The following is a 17,802-nucleotide window of genomic DNA, read 5'->3' as shown; positions in this document are numbered from 1 at the left end:
AATCAGTTTGTACTCTTATCTGCTTCTACAAAAGATTTATATTCTGCTAAAACTTTTTTTTCTTCGAACTAGACAATGTGCCTCGCACGTTAAACCACTACTAGGGTATATATATATATATATATATATATATATATATATATATATATATATATATATGTAATGCATGATTTCCAAATGTCTATATATGTATGTATAAGCCTTTCTTTGAGAGCCCATTTTTATGAAGCCAATGATGATAGGATGTTAGGTTTGCGTGATTGTTGTATGATTGAGTATTATGTTGCATGAATGTTTACGAATAAAAAGTAAGGTAAAGGTTAATGTAAAGAAAGAGAAAGAAAGCATAAATGCTTGAGATTAATGAATTAGCCATATGAGGAAGGTGCCATGCGTCAGAATGTATCACTAGCGGTGCACGTACTGATGACCCATTCACGAGGCATAGGTTCATAAGCTGATCGCTTTGGGAAGAACCATCGATTGTAAGGGTCGCCAACCCTAACGCATAGACATTAATAGTGTGTAAAGGGCTATAATGATGAGGTTAAGGTAATGAAATATAAAGGTTAATGATGTTAAGGAAGATGAATGTTTATGCTTGGAGTTGAGGTAAAGGAATGATCTCAACGCTTTACAATTAATGTTTTATGTATGACTACACGTTTTCAAAAGAACGCTGTTTTCAAACGAAAAACCTTATGTTTTATATTACGTTTATGATATAGTTCTTACTGAATATTAGACTCATTTTAGTTGTTTTTAAATATTTTCATGAGGAAGAGTTAGAGGATGTTACGGGCAAGGATGCTAGAGGTTAACATTGGCAATGAGGCTCTTAAGGCTTTGAGAAAGGATTTAGATTTTTATAGTTACTATTAAATGATTTATACTTCCATAATGCTTAGCAAAAGTTAGGCTATTATATTTAAAATAAGTGCTATTGAGCAATATGTTTGTTTTTGAGAGATTTCTTTAATAAAAGTATTAGTGATGATTTTAATTTATGATATCTTTTATGCTTAGTGCAAAGAACGTATGTTTTAATGTCAGTGACATGTGGGTTCTCTATCTCAACTAGTCTGAGAGGGACGAGGTGTCACAAGTAGGGCTGTAACCGATCCGATTCAGTCTGATTTTGGATATATTTTAGAACCGAACTGATATATATCGGTTTTGAGTTTTGAAAAATCGAAACCGCAACGGTTAAACTCCTAAGCCGGTACTTCTGGTTCCGTTTGATTCGGTTTTTTCGATATATTATATAGTATATATATTATAGTATATAATAATATAGTGATAATATATTGTAGTATATTATAATATATATTATAATTATATTATAGACTATAGTGATATATTATAATATATAATATAGTGATAATATATAGTTATTTATATAGGATTTTAAAATTTAATATTATATTAATTTGTAATTTATCATATATTACAAAATTATTTTATATATAATTATATATTATATATATAATATAAAAATCATATAAAAAATATTTTAAACATATAAAAAATTAAAAAACATATATATGAACGAGTCTGATCCGGTGTTAGAAAAAAAAAAAATTAAAATCAGACCGATTTTGACTGAGTTTGAGAAAAATAAAACAGGTACCATCCGGTACTGGACCAAACTCACCCCAAAGACCACACCTTGCACCCAATTTTAGGCATTTATCGGATAGCCAATGGCAATGCCATTACTAAGGATAAACAACATGCGAAAGATGGGGTGGACTAAATAAGGGACTAACTGTGGCAATAAAAGGCTCACTTGCAACAGTGACCGGGGGCTTCTGTTGATATGACTGGCCCACCATGCTTTCGGGGGGTATATGCCTGAGTGTGCTCCCCAGGCATGTTTGTGAGTGTGGGGCCCAATTTTGGTTTTCTTTTGTTGAATGCGAGTCCCAATCCAACACGACAGTTGGTCCTTATCGGGATGTAATGTGGTAAGTGGACCCATTTGAATGGGTTTTGGGTCATTGATCCGGACGGTTCATGGGATGATATGGGCTTCTCGGGGCACATGGGTACAAATTTTTGACACCAACAATCAGTTAATAATTAATTTTTGAGAGATTATCCAAAGTGAGGTAGAATAGATATGCTTTTCGCAATCAAATGCCGTGTCTGAAGGTTGAACAACAGATTTTTTTTTCTCTCTGATAAGTTCTCTCTTTTCTGCAAAACCCATTGTCGCTTCCAAGACTTCAATCCGTTCACCGGGGGAGGGGGGTTGGAGCTTCGGTTCTAACTACCTCCCTTGCTTGCCAGCCTTAATTTCTGCCTAGATTTGTGTTTTTTCTCTTTTTTGTAGTTAACTTTTATCTATTAGCACTGAAACTAGTTGATTTGCTGCTTTACAGTAAGAAAAGTTCAACACACGATCTTCAAGACAGCAGAAGAAATCTAGCCATACGAGCAGCACGTAAGCCTCATGTGCGGCTTATGTCTTGCGTGAGTTTCACTCACCGTCGTGTCTGGAGAAGTTTCCTACCACCACGCGCGGCATCATCGAGATTAGTGGCGTCAAATCTTTGGAACTCGAGCTTCCACTCCTCTCCAAGTGCGGCGCGTGTATTGCATGTGCTGCCACAGATAGTGGTGGCCCCTCACCAATGATTCGTCTCAGTTTCTAGTTGCTTTCCTATGATCTCGCTTTCCCTAACCAAAGATCGAGTGAAAGTAGTTGAAGTTCCTTCCAGCCAGTCCAGACCAACATGTTGTAGCGCACAACCCTTTACTGCAGCTTTATAGTTTGTTCAACAGACTAATTAAAAACTGTCACCGAGCGGTCTCTCCTTATGAGAATTGAGTGAGAGCCATTTATTTGGCTCCAGAACCCGCCTTTTCTTTTTCTTGTGTTGTAATATGTTGGTTTTGGAAAAACTGTAGGGGACTCCCATCCCAAACTTGTATCTTGTAACTGTTAATTTATCTATAAATGCCTTATTTGCTGAGGGAAAAAAAAAAACACCGTGTACGAAGAAAAAGCAAAAAGAAAGAATCACATCGGAACTTCTTATATCCGAAATCACAAATAAGGACTACATCACGAGAACTTTAAGGTTCGGGCAACATAGCATGAAAATCAACTAAAATTTGTCATTATTCATAATACCCTAAGGATCATTTACAAGGGCACACACCTGACATGAGAAGATTTCCTTTTCCGAATTGTCAACACACACAAGCAATGAAATGACCTAGCATGCAACCTGAAGCCTTGAAGAATACAAAGCTAATAATGGTCTTCCTCTCTGCATACCTTAAAAAATATACACTCCAAAAGAAAGGGGGCCAAAAATTCTATTGTTTTCTGTCCGAGATGGGGTCACTATCCATGTCACTAGTTTAATCTTCAACTGGTTCTTGAACTCGCTCTTCTGCCACCGAATCAATGCAACTTGAGAGAGAAGTCAGTACCCTCAATGTAGTTTACTAGTAGCAGCATGATCTGAACCATTCAAGGATTTTTTGGGTTCATAGCTAAATCAGCTTGCCGCTTCCGTATCAACTAGAGCTTTGCCACAAGGAACTAAGTCTGGCAGCAAGTTTTGCACTCTTGTAGTCTTCTCTAAGCTGGATAAACCTAAGTTGGCAGAAAAATCAAAATTTAGTTATAAAAATAAGGCACCCTTGATGTAAAGAACTCTACCACTTATCAACAAACATCACAAAATTAATAATAATAATAAAAAGAAAAACTGTGGTGTAAAAGATACTTCTTAAATGCGTGACCGCAAAATGGAAATGCATTTCCTTACTGTATTTTTTTGGAAGGGAAGAAAGAGAACAGAAACTCCGAACATTTAATACCATTTTTAAACCATCCTTACCATTTGATGAGAAGGAACCCACGTTTCTCACTAAAATATATAGTACCTTTTTTTAATGCATTTTGATGGATATATCATACGCAATCCAACATGTTCTCACGGATTACCTCTGTGCATCTTTTCGTATACTGGGGGAACCCTCAAACAGTGTCGAGAGGCTTTCAGGAGCGACAATGAAGACATTTGCCATGCTGAAGACAAAATACATCAGTTACCCGAGATATAAAACGAATAAAAAATGAAAATCTTGCAAAGCCTTGCAACTTACATGCCCAACAATTCAAATTTTTCATCAACAGAAGGAGCATTGAAACTGCACACAAATTCCCCATACTCAGTTATGTCACGCTTCAACCGCAGTCCTCCACTGCAAAAAGTTAAAAACACCAAAAAGGAAACAGTATCCCTGAATTATTCACATTTGTGCCAAGGAGAATAAGAAACAAACAGAAACAACAAATTGCACAGTTCACCAAACAGAATAGTCCACAAAGGACATTAATAACACCAAATTCTGGGGAAACTATAAAAAACAGACTTCCAAGAACCTCATATGATAAGATATTAAAAATAAAAACAGGGAGAGAGAGAGAGAGAGGAGGGGGGGGGGGGGGGGAGAAGGGGAGAGAGACAGAATACAAGCCCCAAATGTACACAAGCCTTTTGTAAAATGTGGGTCCCATTAAGAAAAAGTGAGTTTTTCACTCTTTTTCATGGTGGAGTCCATTTTTTTTATAAAGGGCCTGTGCAAGGCTTGTGCATTTGAGGTTTGTATATATAATTTTCCATTTCAAAATTTGCCAACATGACTAAGAGCAGTAGCAGTAGCATTGCACTAGCCCAATGTTAGCTAAAAGACCCACTTTTTCTATTTTAGCTACCCACTTTGGACAACGAGATACATCCCACTTTCTAAATGTTTCTCTACTCTACTTAAATAATCTTTTTGAATGTATTTATATTCATATTTACGGGGCAATGAGAGTGGAGAGAGAATAAATTGCTTTTTCTTTTTGAGATACTATGGTTGCTAGGTACATTTGGAGAGCAACTGTATCAAATCCAAAATCTTTCTCTACTTTGCCATCCGAAATCCAAAATCTCTCGACTTTTTGATCTGCACAGAGCAAACTAAAATATACCTTGAGCTCACACAAAGGAAAGCTGCATATTATAATCAGAATGCAAACAACCATTTGCCATGTCATAGACAAACTTTAAATGTATTTTTAGGGCATGAGATTTGAGGGCCAGGCCAGTTACCTGGGATTAAAAGTGAACTTCTGCCAATGATTAAGCAGCCCTTTGTGCAAGCGGATTCCCTAATATAGAAAGCAACTAATTAAAATCTGAATGAAGATCAAAATAGTTTTTCAACATATTACCACCTCCTCAAATTTCCGTCCCCCAAAAAGAGAGGAGGAGGGGGGGCGGGCTCAAGAAAATGAATATCATATGTCTGGTATACATGGTGCTGGAAGATCGACCAATCAGGAACATGATTTGAAGAAGAAAATGCAGTAGTAAGCATTCATTGTCTTCAGTGTCCAAGGCAACATATATGTTATATTGAAGATCAACTCCTGCCAAACTCAAAGGCTGCTGACTCAACACCTGCTGAAGCCTGCTGAAGTAGTTCCTACATCCTATGATCAAGTGTTTGAATTTTAAATATCAAAGTTAGTTCCTGTGATCAAATATTTGAATTTTAAATGTTTAGATATAGATTATGGTAGCAATGTATAAGGGATTCTGTTGAACCAGTAGTGTATATAAACACACCTATGTATACATACACGTCAATGAGAAAAATCAGAACTTCAAATCATATGTCTATCTTTTGTTTTTACATGGTATCAGATTGAGCCATTTGACCTACGTCCTTCCATGTCCTCTCCTTCATCAACTATGTCAGCCATCTCTTCCACTACTATTCCATCTCTTATTACCCCACCAACCATCAATGTCACCAAGCTTTCTCGTGACAATTATCATGTCTGGAAAGCTCAACTTGTTCCTTTCTTTTGAGGCCAAGGCCTCTTCGGCTACATTGATGGCACCACCAAAATTCCTTCTATGGAGATTGATGATATCAATCCGGAATCTAATGCCGTGTCTATTATCCCTAACCCTCTATATGAACACTGGCTAAGGCAGGATGCTATTGTTCTTGCTGTTCTTTTCTCAACTATTACTGAGACCATCTTGGTCCAAGTTGTCTCTCACACAACGTCTGCTACTGACTGGCAAGCACTAGAAATGTCCTTCTCGTCTCAGTCACAGGCCCATGTTATTCAGTTGCGTACTGATCTTGCTAATGCCTGTAAAGGTGCCCTCTCTGCTAGTGACTATTTTATGCAGATTAAATGCTGCACCGATGAACTGGCCATTGCTGGCCAACCTCTTAAATGTGATGAAATAATCACATACCTTCTTGCTGGTCTCGGGCATGACTACGTCCCCTTTGTCACTATTATTTCTGCTTGCAAGGATCCTATTACCCTAGAGGAGGTTTGCTCTCTTCTTCTCAATACACAGTCCCGCCTGTCTCATAACAATCAGCCATTACCACAGGCATCTGTTAATATTGCTACCCGCCAACCTTAGCAAAATACTTTTCGTCGTGGTCGTGGTGAATATAGAGGCAGGGGCGCGGTTTCCGTGGGGGTTCTTAGCAGTTTAATTCTTCTGGTTGTGGTCAGTCAACTCGTGATGCTATTATCTGCCAAGTATGTGGTAAGCCAGGCCACACTGCTACGAAATGCTTTCACACATTTGATATAACCTACGTTGCAAATTCTGATCAACGCAATCCACTAGCATTGGTTGCTACGAGCTCTTCACAATCAGAACCTAATTGGCACCCTGACACTGGTGCCACCCATCATCTCACCAACGATATAGCCATCCTCAATTTACGGAGTGAAGATTATGATGGTGCTGATCAAATTCATGTAGGCAATGGTGCAGGTTTGCAAATTTCCAAAATTGGTTCTACTTCTATCTCTAATTCAGCTAAACCATTCATCTTAAATCAAGTTTTACTTGTTCCTGAAGTTCAAAAGAATCTTGTTTCCATCCAACAGTTTTGTCTGGACAATAACGTTTATTTTGAGTTTCATCATATTTTTGTTGTTGTTAAGGATTACTTGGGGAGACTCCTTCATCGAGGGGCATTTACAGACGGGCTGTATTCATTCTCTCGCTCAGCGGCCTCTCTTCATCCTCGTTTTTCTACAACTTGTGCTTCCTACCAGTTGTGGCATCAACATCTCGGTAAATTGAGACGTCAGCTTGCCACGTTAGCTTTTTCCTGTTGCCAATAAAGGACATCCAGTGTGTTCCGATTGTATCCACATATATAAATTAGTAAAAGTCTAGTGAAATGCTGACGTGGCAACCTAAAAATTTTCTCTCGAATCTGTAGGGCGATTAGGGCAGCGATGGTCTCTGCTGCCACCCTCGCGGCATCAGGGAGTGGGCAAGGTGGCTCTTTGAAGGGGATGGAACAACAGACGACTGCGAATTTGGATCGCTGAGTGGGAGGAGCACCGCAGATTGGTTTTGGTAGGGGTTTTGTAGACGTTGTGATGGACCAGCCTCAAGTTTTGCCCGAGGTGGAGATTCCCTTCAGAGAACCAAAATTTTCGGATGGGGAGATGTTTTTTTATCTTTTCCAGATTAGAAGTCAAGCAATTGACAGAACCATTTTGATTCTCTATCGTGCTGAAGTTCTTGCGTCAGAGGCCTTCGCTTGATCACGTTCGGGGCTTCATTAAATCCCGTTGGAGATTAAATGTCTTGCCTGTTGTTGGTCAGTTGCGAAACCCTTGGAACGTTCTCGTCTGATTATCGAATGAAGAGGACTTCATTGCGGTTATGGCTAGGGGAAATTTTGAGATTGCAGGGGCACCTTATCGGGTATTTCATTGGACACCAGAGTTTGTAGAAGAAGAGAATTTCCCATTGGTCCCAATGTGGTTATCTCTTCCGGGGTTGCCTCCGAACTACTTTAATGAGTCTATGTTGAGGTCGATTGGTGGGGGTTTTGGTAGTTTTTTGAAACAGGACAACGCGACGGCGTGTGCAACACGACCTGAGGTGGCACGCATTTGCGTTGAGGTCGATGTCTCCAAACCTTTGAAAAGGGCTTTCTGGCTGGGGGTTCCAGGACATGTGAGTAGCCTTCATCAGGAGGTAATTTTTGAATCCCTTCCTATGTTTTGTGGGTTGTGTTGAAAGAAGGGACATGAGGAGGGCAGATGTAGTTGGCGTAAACAGCTTGATACAAATGGAGTTGGGAATGGCGTTAATGAAGGTGCGGGGTGTGAGAAGGCTAAGGGCCAGTGGAAGGTGGTTGGAAACAAAAATTCGGAAGTCTCGGCACCAGAGGTGATGATTGAAAAGACGGTTTTTTCTGCCATTCGTTGAGCAGATATTTTGAACGGGATTAATTAGCGTGGCATGCAGTGGAAATGGCAGCAATGGAGGTTTTTTATGTGGACTTAAAGGGCGAGGCACTTACTAGGAGACAATTTGAGAAGGAACTTGATGGCGGCGGCTTGGCAGGTTCTGATATTGCTTTGGCTAGGGGGCGTGATGCTGCGAAGAGTAGTGGCCATTCAATTCAAAAAGTCTCGGATAGCTGGTTTGAATTGATTGAAGAGGTTTCAGATACTGAGGAATTGCTAGAGGTTTTGGAGGTTGTGAAAGAGAAGCCACGCAATTCACTGAAATTGGTGGATGAGGCATTGGAATTTGAGTTGTCATGATTGGCAACGATGGGAGTTGAAGATGGTGGTACTGACAAGTGGTGTTCCATGTCTGAGGGCGAACCCGAAGAAGACGTGGCGGATTTTGTAAGCAAGTCTTTTGATTCGGATTCAAAATTGAATGTTCCTTTGAAAAAATTACAGGGTGTGAAGAAGAAGGGAAAGTTGGTAGTCCTGGAGAGGAGGACTCGATCCAATTTTTTTTTTTTAATTATCTATGCAGATAATTATATGGAATATTCGAGGTGTTCGTTCGTCGTAGTAGACTTCAACGCCTTATGAGTAAAAGTAGGCCGCTAGTGGTGGCTTTATTAGAGCCTTTTCTTTCTTCCAATAAATGTTGGCGATGGGCTAGGTGGTTAAACATGCCGAATTTTATGAATAATGCCGTAGTAGGGAGCAAAGTGTTGTTGTTTTGGGATGCTAGTCTGGATTTTGATTTCATTTTCATGTCTGATCAAGTTTTGTTTGACTGGTTTGCTAGAGGTAGTGTGCAAGTCTTGGTGTCTATAGTTTATGCTAGTTGTTTCCAGAGGAAGCGTAGGGAGTTGTGGGAGCATTTGTGTGCTCTCGATGTCGGTGTTTGGCCGTGTCTTGTTGGGGGTGATTTCAATATTATTTGTTATGATGAGGAAAAGGTGGGAGGCTTGTTGAGTGCTTCTCGGGTAAAAGAGGAGTTTAATACATGTATTCATGATTGTGGGCTTTTAGAGTTGCCTTCTGGGGGGCAAAAACTTTCTTGGTGCAATGGCAGGCTCGGGGGGAGGAGGATTTGCGTTATATTGGACAGGATTTGTGACGGGGAGGGACCGAGGAAGGTCTAGGATTTTTTTGCTACTCTTTTCGGCATCCGACTACTTGAGACTCGAGGATGGACAGATGTTTTGAACATATGGTCATGTCGGGCTTCTCTAGTCTCGCAAGTTTGTTGGTTTTGTGGTATTATTCCTATATTGATTTGTTGGGCTCTTTGGAAAGCTCGATATGCGGCATGGATGGAAGATACTAAATTCGAATAAAAAGACATTATTTGGATGGTAAAAGGTTTTCTTCTAGATATCTTAGGGTCCATGAAAACGTTTAAAATAGTGGGGGATCATGATTTGAGAGTGTTAAGGGAGCTCAATTGTCCTGTTGTGCCGCCTAAAGTCAAAAATTTGAAGTTGATTGCTTGGGCTCCTCCGACAAGGGAATTCTCAAAGCTCAATGTAGATGGTTGGTCTCTTGGAAATCCTGGGATGGCCGGTGGGGGTGTTGTTTGGGATGTGAATGGGTGGGTTCTCGGGGGTTTTGCTCATTTGTATGGTCAGGCTACAAATAATATTGTTGAGTGTAGAGCAGTGCTTGATGGACTTTATTTGTGTCAATAGCTGGGTTTGCGAACTGTTTTAGCAGAATCAGACTCGAGTGTGGTAATAGGATGGTTTATTTCGGGGACTTGTAAATATTGGTATTTGTGGGATTTTTAGGACGAAACGCTTTCTCTTATATCCTCGATGAATGTTCAGTTTAAGCATGTGTTTAGAGAAGCTAACATGGTAGCGGATTTCTTAGCTAAATATGGGGTGAGTGGCGCGAATTGGGACTTTTTTGGTGTTGTTTCTGGTAGATTGAAGGGGCTTATACGTACAGATAAGTTGGGTATACCTTATGTTAGATACTAGTGGAGAAGGTTTGAATATGGGTTTTTTTTGTTACCACGGTATTCCTCCACATTAGTGATAGTTATTTTATGGTAAAATTTGGGAGGGGGTCACTCATGGACTGGTGATCTTCATCTCTTTAAAAAAAAAAAAAAAAAAAAAAAAATAGAAAAGAAAAGAAAATTGTGTTCCGATTGCCAGAATGTAAGAGTTGTCCCCTACCATTTAGATCACATCATCACAACTCCAAGTTCCCTCTTGATTTAATTTATAGCAATGTATGGGGGCTAGCACTGTTCTTTCCAATTCTAGTTGCCATTATTATATATCTTTTTTAGATGATTGCATGAAATTTTTGTGGCTTTTCCCACTCAAATTAAAATCTAAAGTTGAATCTATATTTCTTCAATTTCAGTCTTATGTTGAACGCCTCTTTGAGCGCAAAATCAAAATGTTCCAATCCAATTGGGGCGGTGAGTTTTGAAGATTAACCACTCATTTCAAGAACACTAGTATTCAAACATCGAGTAGCTTGTCCACATACTCATCAACAAATGGGTGCAACTAAACGGAGACATAAACAAGTCGTTGAGGTTGGTTTATCAATGCTATCACATTCGCATCTACCCCCAACAATTATGGGAATACGCCTTTGTTACAGCTGCTTATTTGATAAATCGACTTCCTACGCCCATTTTACAAAACAAATCACCTTATGAAGTTGTTTATCAAATTAAACCAAACTATCAATTTCTTAAAGTCTTTGGATGTGCGTGCTGGCCTTACTTACGTCCCTTTAATAAACACAAAATCGATTTCTGGTAAAAAACTTGCATTTTCATAGGTTATAGTCTCAATCATCATGGCTATAAGTGTCTCGATCTCACAACAGGGAAGATCTATGTGTCCTGTCACGTTATCTTTGATGAATAATCATTTCCGTATGAAAAAACACCCACAATTGAATCCAGTAACACTACTAATACTGTTGCCTTATCAACTTCCATCACAACTACCCCTCCTGTTTCTTCTCCTATTTTGACATCTGCAGGTACATTGCAAAATGCACCACCACCTTTAACAATTTGTGTAGCACCATCGGTATTGGATCATCGCCAAGATGAGGCTCTCCCATCCAATCAACTTGATGTTACTCAAAATGGCAGTCAGCCGGTGACCCAAGAGACCTCCCATATAACACAGCCCAGGTGCAGGAATACGCATGTCATGACCACTAGCTCCAAAAATAACATCCGGAAACCCAAGCAGTTACCAGATGGTGGTATCGTGCATCCTATTCCCAGAGCACTACTTGCTGCAGTCACACAAAATAGCAGTGAACCCTCCTACTATACTGAAGCAGCCAAGCATAGTCATTGGCATGCTGCTATGAATCTCTATTCGATGCTTTAATTAAAAACCAGACATGGGGCTTAGTTCCTCTTGACCCTTATGCTAATGTTGTCGGCTGCAGATGGATCTTTAAGATCAAGCGATGTGTAGATGCTGCCATTGAGCACTACAAAGCATGACTGGTGGCCAAGGGCTACTATCAACAACACGGTGTCAACTATCATGAAACTTACAGCCCTATAATCAAACCTACAACTGTCCGTCTTGTACTCTACATTGCAATCTCTAGAGGGTGGTGCCTTCGCCAAATCAATATACAAAACGCTTTTTTCCATGGCTCACTACAAGAAGAGGTTTTCATGGTTCAGCCTCCAGGGTTCCATCACCCGCAGTATCCTAATTATTTGTGTAAACTTAAGCTCTCTTTGTATGGACTGCGTCAGGCTCCCAGACAGTGGTTTTCACGATTGGCAGATGCTCTAGTGCAGCTTGGCTTTGTTCGCAGTGCTGATTCCTCCTTAGTCATCTATCGTTCTCACTCTCATGTCGTATTTTTCCTCATCTACGTAGATGATATAATAATTACTAGATCAGATACTCAGCTTGTCAATAACCTGACTACTATTTTACACAAAGAGTTTGCAGTCAAAGATCTGGGAAATTTATCTTTTTTTCTGGGAATTGAATCCCTACACTCTGCTGATGGTCTTTACTTAACACAACGCAAGTATATAATAGATTTGTTGAAGCGGTCTAAAATGGATCGTTGCAAACCGTGGATATAGGTTGCAAACTGTGTCACTCCTATATCCACTATCTTGCACCTCTCAGTAAATGATGAGGGTGACTTTGAGGATCCATTTCTGTATAGGAGCATAGTTGGAGGACTGCAATACTTATCTTTCACAAGGCCCGATATTGCTTACTCAGTTCATCGGGTAAGCAAATTTATGCATAACCCAAAAGTGTCCCATGACAGACAGTGAAAAGAATTTTGAGGTTTTTAAAACACATGATTTCGCATGGTCTATTCATTTCACGTCACACCTCACTTCAGTTTCAAGTGTTTTCAAATGCCAACTGGGCTGGTGATTGTGATGATAGACGATCTATAGGTGCTTACTGCATCTTTCTTGGACAGAATCTAGTTTCTTGGCACTGCAAACAGCAGAGCACGATGGCACGAAGTAGCACTGAGGCAGAGTACAAAGCTCTTGCAAATGCTGCTGCGGAGCTTTTATGGCTGCAGTCCCTCACAATGGAACTTGGCCTTCATATGGATAGTCCGCTAGTGTTGTGGTGCGACAATATCGGGGCAACTTATCTGAGTACCAATCTTGTATTCCATGCAAGGACAAAGCACATTGAAATAGACTTCCACTTTGTCCGTGATCTTGTCGTAAGCAAAAAGCTCCTAGTTCAGTTCATCTCTAGTCGTGATCAACTCGTTGATCTTCTCACCAAATCACTAGCAGCTACTCGGTTCAAACTATTGTGTTCCAATCTCAGTGTCTGAGATCTTCCCCTGAGATTGAGGGAGATCTTCCCCTGAGATTGAGGGGGCGTATTGAAGATCAACTCTTGCCAAACTCAAAGGCTGCTCACTCAACACCTGCTGAAGTAGTTCCTACAACGTAGGAGTAGGATATGGTGATCCTATGATCAAGTGTTTGAATTTTAAATATTAAAGTTAGTTCCTGTGATCAAATATTTGAATTTTAAAAGTTTAGATATATCTTATGGTAGCTATGTATAAGGGATTCTGTTGAACCAGTAGTGTGTATAAACACACCTATGTATACGTACAAGTCAGTGAGAAAAATCAGAACTTCAAATCATATGTCTATCTTTTGTTTTTACATGTAATATGTCATACCCAAGTACTAGGGGCATAGAATTAGAGTTCTTTATTTTTTGGTTTGAATAATTTCGAAGATGCCTTGATTTTCACATTTCCAGCTGCTGTTTAACTGTTTTGAAGTTTTGAATCGAGTGTTTTTAGTGCTGATTTAAAGGCAATAGAGGAAACTTGCCAAATTGGGTCTTGCCTACACTGGACAGGTTCTATACAAGGATTTTAGGACTCTAGAAGCCTTAAAATCAGGTCCGTCGAATCCCCTAATAAACCTAGGAACATGCCTTATTAAAAACCACAATAGGAAATATTCTAGGAAGGATCAACTGCTGCAATTACTGATAAACCAAAGCTGATTTTCATGCCAGCTTTATCCCTTACAAAACCCTAGCAAGTGCTGTCAAAAGCATCCATCCCGATCTCCTCTAAGCTTGCCACCTGTCACAGCCTGCCTTTCCCTCAATTTATTCATCAAGAATTCAAGGAGAAAACCCTGGAAGGCTCCTCCAGGTCTGCCACAACCATAGGTCAGAAAAACCTTTGAATTTCAACACTTCTCTTCATGAAAAATTTCAGAAAACAGCCACTGTCTTCCCCTTAATGCAACTGTCTAGAATAGGAGTTCCCACCTATGAAACCAAGTTTTCAACTTCCTTTCCCTCTTGCTGCTGCCATTGGTTGGCAAGTAATATCAGGGTTTTTAAAAACTGAATACAGCCATCCCAGTTTTAGTGATAATTCCTATACAGAAGTGTTAACATATCAGATTTTATATCTGTGACAACTTCTTCACATGCAACCCATGCACATCACACATTTACCGGTGATGTCACTGCCTGCTCAAAATTCAGCTTCAGAGAGTGGGGAACCAGTTATATCCCAAAGCTGTTGCTTGAGGTTCTAGCAAGTTGTTGAAACTGGTACAGTCATATGTTTGAATCCCTTTTGCTTTCTTCCCTAGTGTTTATTTCTTAAAGAAAATTTCAAGTACAAATAATGATCCACACAAGAAAAGTAATCCCAACAATCTCCCTATTTTTTGGTCTTTATTAATATAATGGTGGGTTACACACTCCTGGGAAGTCTCTCAGCTTTCTCATTAATTCCACATACAATAGGAGAAGACATCTATGTGACCAACCGACCCAACCCTTCTAGGGTTGGTCAAGCATTATATTTGAAGCCACTGACCCTAAGCCTCGTTTTAATTTTAGTATTTCATTTTAAGTGAGCCAAGGCAATTAAAATTGTCGGAAAATTTAGAAAGTCCAAACTTTATATTTAGCCAGGTCTTTCAATTATTATTGAACCAGACCCTATTTTTAAATCAAGCCAATTCAAAGTTTAGAGTCCCAATTTATTAAATTGATTTTATTTCTTTTAGAAACATTTCACAAAATTCATCATTGTATTCTAAGTTGATAAATTCAGCCCATTTTGATCAAGAAGAAACTTGGATTTTACACCTTAGTCTATTTTCTCTTTCATTTTCATCCCTTCCTTTTTCCTTATTTCCAGTATTTTTTTTTTTCTACAATTAATCTCATTCACTTATTTAAGTTTCAGTCCACGTGCAGATCCGCCCCTCCCAAATCTCTTTCTTATCTCTTCCCCTCATTTCATCACTCAACCCAATCAAACACACATCTGCTCCTTGCTGACATTTTCATCACGTCACCGCTCCTCCCTCTCTTTCTTTTCCTCAAGTCTTCATCTCCTCTTCAGCTCCTCCACACGGCAGCAGCAACAGACAGTAGCAGGTAGCAGCAGAAGGCAGCAACCATTCCAGACCAGAAACAGCAGCAGGCTCAGCCCGTGTGTGTTAAGCCCTTCCTGCTTGTCTCTCTTGGCTTCCTCTCTCTTCCTCCCTCTTCCATGGCAGCAGCAACCCAATAGATCCACTGCAGAAGCTCATGGCAATGGCAGCAAGTTCTGCAGCAGGAAATTGAAATTGAGAAGATCTTTCACCCTGAAGCACCAGCTGGCTCCTCCATCTCTCAGTTCTTTTCTTCCTCAAGCCACAACAACCTTTCAAGCCTCCAGTTCATAGCCGCAACTGCTCAAAGCAGTAGCTACAGAAGCAAAAAAACCAGCAGCCACCATGAAGGTCAGCAACTCAGTTCTTCCCTCTTGGTTCTGCACCCTAAGCACCGACTGGTATTTTCACACTCTAGTACTCATCCTTCCCTCACTCAATCTCTGAATCTAGGAAGCAAACTCATGGACAGAACATTCCCTAGCTAAAATCAGTTGAGAATGGTCACGTATAGCCAGCCTACTCATGCCGACAGCACCACACCGAGCCCTTCCACGCAAGCCTCTCTCTTTTCCTCTGTTTTCAAGCATATGGATTGCACCAAGAGCTCAGTCCCATGCCAGCCACTGCCTCTCTTCCTTGCACCACCTTTCTCTTCCTCCTCAATGGTTCCAAGCCACCTCAACAGCTGCTGTCCATGGCTACACCAAACCAGCACTCTTCTTCTCTAGGTAACACACTAGATCCTTATATCTTTTGTTAGCTTATAAATTGTTGGTATGTAACAGATGAGTATGCTTGGAAATAGACATAGCCTGGATGTTTAAGTGCATAACAGATTGGTGATTAAAGTTGTGATGGTTATAGAAGTAAGGGATTATGGACTACATGTGTCTAAAGTTATTGGATCAATTTTGTTATAGCTTGTATAGAAACTGTTTCCAAGAATATATATGATGTTTAGGTATTAAAGTTAGCTGAAGTTGTTATGTTTTATTTGCTAAATTGGAAGGTCTTGGATTGTGTTATGTAATTGAATGCGAGAAGATAAATGAAGCTTGGATTGATGTGCATTTTGTGGTAATGTGGGGCTAAACTTTGTGTATGGATGGAGGAAGGACATTCTGCATTGAATTTGGATTGAATTGTGTAGCATGGATGGATGTTGTAAATTTCAAAATGAGGTCTTAGATAGAACGATGGAGTTTCTTAAATTGATGTATTGAACTTTAAAGTGAAGCATGGAGGCTCACTTTGAGAATTAGAAATGAAATGGAGGTATATTGAGAATGATGCAAAAGATGTGTAAGGCCATGAATTAGGTGTATCAAGTTGGAAATGTGTGACCTTAAGGGTCCTTCGCTATGGCCTTGAGGTTACGAATATGCAGTAAATAGAGCACCGAAGTTTGTCTAGGAATGGTGAGGTTATGGGCTAGTAACGAAGTTGTCTCTCATCAGTCATTGTTTGGGTTTGATGTGTATGCCTAGGGCTATGCTTGAGGTTATTAACCATCGTTTGCAGAAGTGTTGTACTGAGATGTTTAGAGCACATATAGGTGTAAGTTATGAAGTCATGGATGTTCATGAGGATGTAAATGATGGATGCCACAAGCTTTGAAGTAAGGCTAGGATTTCTTGAACGTATGGAGGGTTGATTGGATGACAACACAGGCTTTAATGTAAGAATTTTAAGTGAAGAGTTCATGAATGATAACACCATGTGGAAGAGGGTTTAACATGACGAGGGTAGTTTCTTTAAGTTCGTTCCAAGTTATATTAACTATGCACTTGAATAGGAATTGAAATAAGCATATGTGCATATAGGTGCCATTTGACACGAGAATGAATGGACTGCATGAAATGATGTAATGGCATGGGGTCTAGGTTAGTATTATTTTCATACTCTTCTATAGTTTTGAAAATGAAAATGAAAATGTTTCTTTTTAGAAATGAAAGATCATTTTATAAAACTATGCTATATGCATTAATGTTTTCATGGTATATATGTATTGGCCTTCCTTTGGTAGCCCCTTTTAAATGCACCCCTTGTGATAAATGTGATGCACGAGCATGCTGGAATGGATGTTTATTAAATGTTATTCCATGTTTATATATGTTACTGTGGTTGATGAAATAAATGATGAGGAAATGAAATGAAAGGAGTAAAGTGAACGAAGAATGAATATGTGAAAACTTAAATGAGGGGCAAATGAATGTTATGAGGTTATGGTGCAAAATGAATGGGCAGAATGGAACACCGGGATGGCTCACTAGATGCACCTGGTGGTGACCATCTCAATCGACTGGGTTCCATCTATCAGTCCCAGGTGGAACCATAGTCACAAGGACCACTAACCCTAACACAAGGGGCATAACAGTATATACTGGCCAATAAAAGCGAGAACAGTAAAGCGTATGTAAATTAATGTAATAGAAATTGAATGCTCTTTTATAAAAAAATGTTTTATTCAGTAAAGAATGTGATTGAGAATGAAAAATCTATGACTAATTGTGTTAATATGTTTTCAAAATGAAGTAATACTTATGGAGTATTTGACCCAATT

General features: G+C 39.5%; 1 protein-coding gene across 2 annotated transcripts in view; it reads right to left on the bottom strand.

Annotated features, from left to right (window-relative positions):
- Window positions 1-3,015: 3,015 nt before the first annotated feature.
- The window catches only part of LOC121234345 (exocyst complex component SEC10b-like), a 41,582-nt gene continuing 26,795 nt past the window's right edge, over window positions 3,016-17,802 (bottom strand). For both annotated transcript variants that reach the window (XM_041130259.1, XM_041130258.1), the window contains 4 exons: window positions 5,121-5,179; window positions 4,126-4,224; window positions 3,965-4,048; window positions 3,016-3,610 (listed from right to left, as the gene is read on the bottom strand). In XM_041130259.1, the coding sequence (XP_040986193.1) occupies window positions 3,532-3,610; window positions 3,965-4,048; window positions 4,126-4,224; window positions 5,121-5,179 (321 nt within the window). In that variant the 3' untranslated portion in view covers window positions 3,016-3,531. The remainder of the gene's footprint in view (window positions 3,611-3,964; window positions 4,049-4,125; window positions 4,225-5,120; window positions 5,180-17,802) is intronic.

Source organism: Juglans microcarpa x Juglans regia, chromosome 6D (assembly GCF_004785595.1).
Source record: "Juglans microcarpa x Juglans regia isolate MS1-56 chromosome 6D, Jm3101_v1.0, whole genome shotgun sequence".
Lineage (NCBI taxonomy): Eukaryota > Viridiplantae > Streptophyta > Magnoliopsida > Fagales > Juglandaceae > Juglans > Juglans microcarpa x Juglans regia.
This window is presented reverse-complemented; position numbering and strand designations above follow the sequence as displayed.